Raw genomic sequence first — 6,917 nt, 5'->3', positions numbered from 1 at the left:
TAACCATTTGACATCAATTGTTCAACCTTAATTTTATGAAGCTACAAGAATACTTTTTGTGTGCAAAGAAAAAAAAAAAACACTTTTTTAACTATTTCTTCTGTTCCATGTCATGCTCCGCTGCAAGTCTGACAAAGAACCCAGATGCATTGTGGTATTGTTATGATCACACGTCGGATTCTGACATGAAAGCCCATCAATGGTTGAATGAAGTCATTATTTTTGTTTTCATCGTGCACAGAGAGTATTCTCGTACCTTCATAACATAACAGTTGAACCACTGATGTCACAAGGATTTTTTTAAACGATGTCCACCTTTCTGGGCCTTGAATGTGTCAGTTGCATTGCTGTCTATGGAGGGTCAGAAAGCTCTCGGATTTCATCAAAAATATCTTCTGAAGATGAATGAAGGTCTTACTGGTTTAGAACAACACGAGGTATTTTATTTGGTAATAAATAAATTATTGCTTAGTTTGGTTGATCTCTACTAATTATTCAGACTTCTATGATGAACTAGTGGTTAAACTAATTAGTTATGAAAATATATTTTTTTTTTTTAGTGTACAGGGCTTATGTTTACATTTTTGTAATCCTCCAAATCAAGTCATGTGGTGAAGAAACCACCTTGACAGTAAAATTAACCACAGAGGACCAGCAGTTTAAAAACATCTGGCCGTAGCAATATCTGGCCCCTTTCCTAGTACAGTAACTTTTTACAGGTTGGCATAATTGTTAACACACCTGTAATGTTATTCATACTCTATTTCCATCTCTTACAAGTTTATTTCGAGAGGGGCCAAGGTGCCTTTCGTCTTGTCTTGAGGTGCAAAAAGGAGACTAAATCACTCACATGTTTCCTATTAAACATGTTTTTCTTCACTTTAATCTTTAAGTGTCTGTTTTATAGAGGGGCTTTGTTGTACTTTTGTAATGCATTGTATTTGGTTTTAATGAAATGTATCTAGGCAAACTTGTAAATGACACAAACAAACTGTAAATAAATCACTTTAAATCACAGTTGGGATATGTAGAGATGGAGAACTCTAATTAAAGAATTTGTTAAATTCGGATCCTAATGTCCCACAATCTATCTCAATTACCACTGTCCACCCATTATCTTGCTGCAGATTCCTGCAAAACTAATCCAGCTACTCTTTTTTTCTAGTGAATGCACTGTAAAATGCTGACAAAGCTGGATCCAACACGAAGCCAAAATTAAAATTAACAATACAGCAAGGCTATTGAAAGATGGACAACTATAATCAAAGAATCACGATCCGATCTATCCTGATGTCCTGTCAAATTTCTGTGTTACCATTGTCCTCCCACTGTCTCTAAGCTTCTCTGAGAAGCCTAAAGATTTATTAGAAAAGCAGAGAATGAAAGAAGAGCCAAACATGCCTCAATATTCCAAGAGATCAGCAAACTGAGCTACAAAGCAAAACTAACAGTCCTTTTCATTGCCTTCTGCTCTGTTTTACGAACTGTTTTTTTCCCCAGTGGACCACAAACATGGCCAAACCCTGCAGGCAACACAGTGGTCTGATCAGCTCAGATGGGAATGCGAAGGGTTAAGGTCTGTTCCATAAACTCCCACTTAAGGATCTCCTCTGGCAGCCTGTGGTGGGGCTTAAAATCCTGATTTGACAGATCACATTTTACTCACAGGCACCAAGAAAATAGCCAACCACTGCCTGCACTGCGCTTCTGCTCTTTAACGTGGCAGAACACATCCAGAGTCTTTAGATACAATGGGGACGAGGCAGCGAATGCTCGTATCAGCAGTCATATTTGCATCCTGGGTGCTCTCAGCATCTGGTGCACACTATCACACTCACAGGCATCACAGACTGCAGGATGTAGCACTTACTGAGGAAACCGATGTGAGGGCACAGAGGAATAAGGTAAATGTTGTATTTTTATTCCATGGTTAATTGTTATTTTACACAGGGGCTGACAGAACTGATTATTTAGAAATGGGTTTGTTTTTGTCTACTGCTTTTCCAATTTATATATGCTGTTTTAAAAAAGTTTGTTAATTTGATTTCATTTCCATTAAGCTTAACTGAACTTTTACCCATTTCATCATTCAGCTAAACCACATATGACACATTAAATCTAATGCAATATGTAAAATGTATATTTACAACAACAACAAAAAAAAAAATATATATATATATACCAAAAACAAATAATATAATATATACTATAAAAACTAACCAATTAACAAACAAACATGTCACTAAATATTTAGTACTAAGATTATTTATGGCGTTGCAACTGATTTATATATATATATATATATATATATATATATATATATATATATATATATATATATATATATATTATACTGTTCAATGTAACTAATGATTCAAAACTACATGTATATTCAAATTTCCAGTAAACTGTTACTTTTAAAATGTATTTGCTTTAGCTTAACTAAATTATACCGCACATTTACAGATCTACATAAGTTACATTTCCACCATAAAACCAGATTATTTCCGTACACTGACAGGTTTGAAACCACACAGTTTCCTTCAAATAAACAAAACCCAACAGCTGCCCGGCACTGTGTGGAGGCTCTGATTAGTCAGCGATCTGTTCTGGAGGAGTTCCCTCAGGCTCAAATTCTCCCACCCACAGCTTCACGCTAACTCATGGGGTCAGACACTGTCAGGGTGATTTAACAGACGCCTGAAGACACACAGGTCCAAACAGATGCTCGTCCCAACATGCCAAAAGAGATAACAGTTATTCATGAACAGGATGTAAAAGGAGTAGTTTTACTCAAAAAATAAGTCATCATTTTCTCACCATCATGTCATGAGTTTCTTTCGTCCATGAAACACAAAATATGTTTTTAAAGCTTCCAATCTTTAAAAAGCATGCAAACAAATATGCCTAAAGTGCCATAAATATTTCCCTTAACACTCATGTGCTTTATTGCACATCTCCTGATGAAAAGATACAAATTAAAGTCATTACTCAAAAAAAACAGTTCCCTGGAGGGGAGTGTTGTCAATGAATAAGATAAATGTATTTTTTCATGTAAAGTTCTCAAAATGGCTTAAAAAGACTTAAAAAGCTCTCTAGTCACTCTTTTTAAACTTTTATGGTCTTATGAAACTTGATGACTTCAGTTAGGCTATCCTTTATTGTATCTGGATACACAGGACTTTCTCCTTCCATGAGAATTTCTACAGAAGAAAGTCATACAGGTATGGAAGCATTTCCGCTACTGAATAAAAATAAAAAATAAAAAGGTAATTGTGACTTTCTATCTCACAATTCAGACTTTTCGTGACTTTTCTTCAGAATTACGAGTTCTAACGTCAGAATTGTGTGATATAAACTCTAAATTTAGAACACAATTCTAATTTTTTCTCAAAATGTTGAGTTTTTATATCTCTCTATGCTTGTGAAAAAATAGTCTTTTTTTCAGCTTGGTCTATTTGGACTTTATATCTCACAATTTTGAGAAATGTCATCAGAACTGTAAGGAACAAAGTCAGAATTATAAGATATAAACATGCCACTGCGAGAAAAAAGTCAGAAAAACCTCTTTTATTTTGTGGTTAATTCCATATACAGGTTTGCATACTGAATTAATTATATATTTTTTTTAATACAAAAAAAGGTAATTGCAACTTTTTATTTCAAAGGTCAGATTTTTTTCTTGCAATTCAGATTTCTTCTCCAAATTGTGAGATATAAGATTTACGAGATACAAGATTTATGAGATATAAAGTCCAATTCTGAGGGGGAAAAAGACTTGCGATTCTGACTTTATTTCTCATAATTGCGCGTTTATATCACACAATTCTGACTTTTTCTCAGAACTGTAAGTTTAAATCTCGCAATTCTGAATCTTTTTATCAAAAATGCAAGATTTAAACTTACAATTTCCAGAAAAAGTCAGAATTGGGAGATATAAACTGATATCTGATATACAAATGCGAGAAAAAAGGCAGAACTGTAAGATAAAAAGCCACACTTACCTAATTTATTTTTTATTCAGTGGAGGAAATGGACTTCCATATGTTTGAAACAACATTACAGCAGAATATTTATCTTTGAGCAAACTTTTTGTCTTAAATTACTAATTCAAAGGCTAGGAAGCAGATGTTCTACCTGAATGTATTATTCTTGTCAAAAAACCAAATGTACCAACTAATGAAGCCATTTTACAGAGAGCCCTTCTGCCTGCCGACACCCCTGATGACTCTACCCCATTGCCGCCTGGAGGAGACCCTTCAGGTAATGAACAACTGACGCCTGGTCAAATGTCGGAAAGGAATGAGTGATGGGCTCTTTTTAAAAAACCACATGTTGCTCACAAGAGGCTTTATTTGTTCATTGAGTGAGTGGGAAGTGGTAAAGAAAAGAAGCAACATGTGTTTGCCTATCCACCTAGTTTCATTAACTTCCCCATTATGAATAAAATCTTGTACATGTTCCAGACCTTCCAACTTGTCTACTATGTGTGTGTCTAACTGGATCTGTCTACTGCGAGGAGGTCGACCCAGATATGACATCGGTGCCTACTCTGCCAAAGGAGACAAACTACCTCTACGCTCGGTACAACAAGATAAAAAAGATAACAGCCAAAGATTTCGGAGATATCGGTGAGTTCTTCCTGACTTGACTTGCTCTGGCATTCCTGTTGACCGCCCTTTTCTGTTGGGGGAACAAATACAATTCTTGTGGACAGGATAAGGGATTACCCCGGAGGAGAGCAGGAGGCAAACAGCTGCTTCTTTTCAGAAACAACCCAGAATCCTTTTCACCCAAAAGATTTCCAAATGTTAAGGGACATGGTATACAAACCGCAATGTGGTCGCATGAGATTGTGAGCTCTTCCGTTGCATACAGACATTGATAACAAATCTGAACCACAACATCCTTTACAATATGCGTGTTGACTAAAACATGCACATGTGCTATACTAATCTGTTTGCAGCAGTGCATCATGGGTACGACAAAGTTAGCTAGAGGGACAAGTAAGAGCTTTCAAGGGTCCCATGCATCAAAGGCTTTCAAAACACTATAATATTATCTTATAAACCAAAACGAACAGAAAACCACTATAACTAAGAAACAGAAGTGTAGTCCTCTACTGCCAAAATGTATATTATAATTTGTTGAATATATATATCTATATGATATGCACACTTGACGCTAATAAAACACACAAACTTTGTAAAATTTTGTAATTTCTGAGCCAAACTGTCCAGTTGTTTAAAATATACTTTGCTTAACCTTCACATTATAAATGAAATGCTCTTCTGACCATTTCCATTCATCTACTGTAGTGACTCTGAAGAGAATCGACTTCACTGGAAACATCATTTCTGAGATTGAAGATGGTGCATTTGCTAAGCTTACCATGCTAGAGGAGCTCTCGCTAGCCGAAAACCAGCTGGTCAAGTTACCAATGCTTCCGGCCAAATTAGTCTCCTTCAATGCTAATCACAACAAACTGAGGACCAAAGGAATCAAGTCAAACGCTTTCAAGGTAAAGAGCCAATGTTTGAAAACACTACTAGCCAACCCACAACCTTTTGTTTTTGGTCTTAAACATTCTGAAGTGACTTTTTAAAGGCCTTCATTTCTAGTCTTTTTGCCAAAACCCTGTTGCTCTTAAAATTTTGACTTAGAATTCTGAACTTCTTTGCTTCCAGAAATTAAGCAAACTGGCACATCTGTATCTTGCTCATAATGAACTGGAGGCCGTTCCTCTCATTCCAGAGACTGTCCGCACACTTCACGTTCAGGTTAGAAAGTTGAAAATCATACAAAGATTATTACACAATCCACAATGTCTTGAAAGAGTCTAAACGTCTCTACCGCTGTGTTTTCAGAACAATAACATTTCAAGCGTGACCCCGGACACCTTCTGCAAAAGTAACGACACGTACTACATCCGCCCCAACATGAACGAGATCCGTATGGATGGAAATCCCGTCATCCTTGGCCAGTACCCCACCAGTTTCATATGCCTGCAGTCTCTGCCAATTGGGCGATACCAATGAAAACCAAATGGAAGGTAGTCCGCAGTGAGAAGTCTTCGGATGGCCAATGATGATGGCTAAAACCGAGAAGCAAAAGTCATTCAATCTCCTGGTGCCTGAGCACAGACGAGTGTACAAAAAGTTAATACCATGAGAATCTGTATTATATATCTAATTATGTAACAGCTGCCCAAACAATTTAGATTTTCTTTTGATATTGACTTTGTAGATGAACCTAAACCACAAGTCTTTGAAAGAACAACTTTATATCCATTGTAAATAACCACTGGGGGCTACTGCTTAGTAAAATGTGAGATCATGAAAAGCTGCAGTCAAGCTTCTAGTGTTCCTCAGAACTCTGTGAATTTCTCACACTTTCTAGTACTGTTAAAATGTCTTACTTTGGCTGAAATTAAGATGCCTGTTAAGTGAAATAGAGGGCGAGGAACTCATTCCAAGTTCTGAGTCACTGTTCTTTCCCAGCTGACTTTTACTTTAAAATCCTGAATATTATTTATATGCTAAATTTGTAATTACTACCTATGTGTGAATTAAACATGAATAGACTGTACAGTAAAAACATTGTATGAACTCAACGTGTAATGTTCACTTTAGTTGTTCAAATACACTTTTTTTTTCTAAAACCTTGTGACTGGTTTGCTTTTATCTTTTATAACAGCTATGTCAGACAGCAGTTAAAGACCAGAACAACTGTCTGCAAAATTGCAAACCAATCAAACCCAAAGATTGTGCATGCAGAAAGTTCTGGAAAAAGTGGGGTAATATTGTTCCATTTAACCGGCCAAATTGGCAGCCATTACAGCACAATGGTCCAAGCAAATAATGGAATGTTTTTCATACTGACTCGAAGGCTTCATTCCCAAACTTCACTGCCATCGA

At 36.3% G+C, this 6,917-nt stretch overlaps 1 protein-coding gene across 1 annotated transcript; it reads left to right on the top strand.

The window, feature by feature from the left end:
• Positions 1-1,434: 1,434 nt before the first annotated feature.
• On the top strand, positions 1,435-6,208 carry LOC113079532 (mimecan-like). The gene is made up of 6 exons (XM_026251766.1): positions 1,435-1,904; positions 4,197-4,263; positions 4,467-4,631; positions 5,319-5,521; positions 5,688-5,780; positions 5,868-6,208. The coding sequence occupies exons 1-6, from the start codon at positions 1,752-1,754 to the stop codon at positions 6,036-6,038; spliced, it is 852 nt and encodes a 283-aa protein (XP_026107551.1). The 5' UTR covers positions 1,435-1,751; the 3' UTR covers positions 6,039-6,208.
• Positions 6,209-6,917: the final 709 nt, after the last annotated feature.

The sequence above is a fragment of the Carassius auratus genome, unplaced genomic scaffold (assembly GCF_003368295.1).
Source record: "Carassius auratus strain Wakin unplaced genomic scaffold, ASM336829v1 scaf_tig00028492, whole genome shotgun sequence".
In the NCBI taxonomy this organism is placed as follows: Eukaryota; Metazoa; Chordata; class Actinopteri; order Cypriniformes; family Cyprinidae; genus Carassius; species Carassius auratus.
The sequence above is the reverse complement of the archived record's forward strand: the minus strand, read 5'-3'. Positions and strand labels throughout refer to the sequence as shown.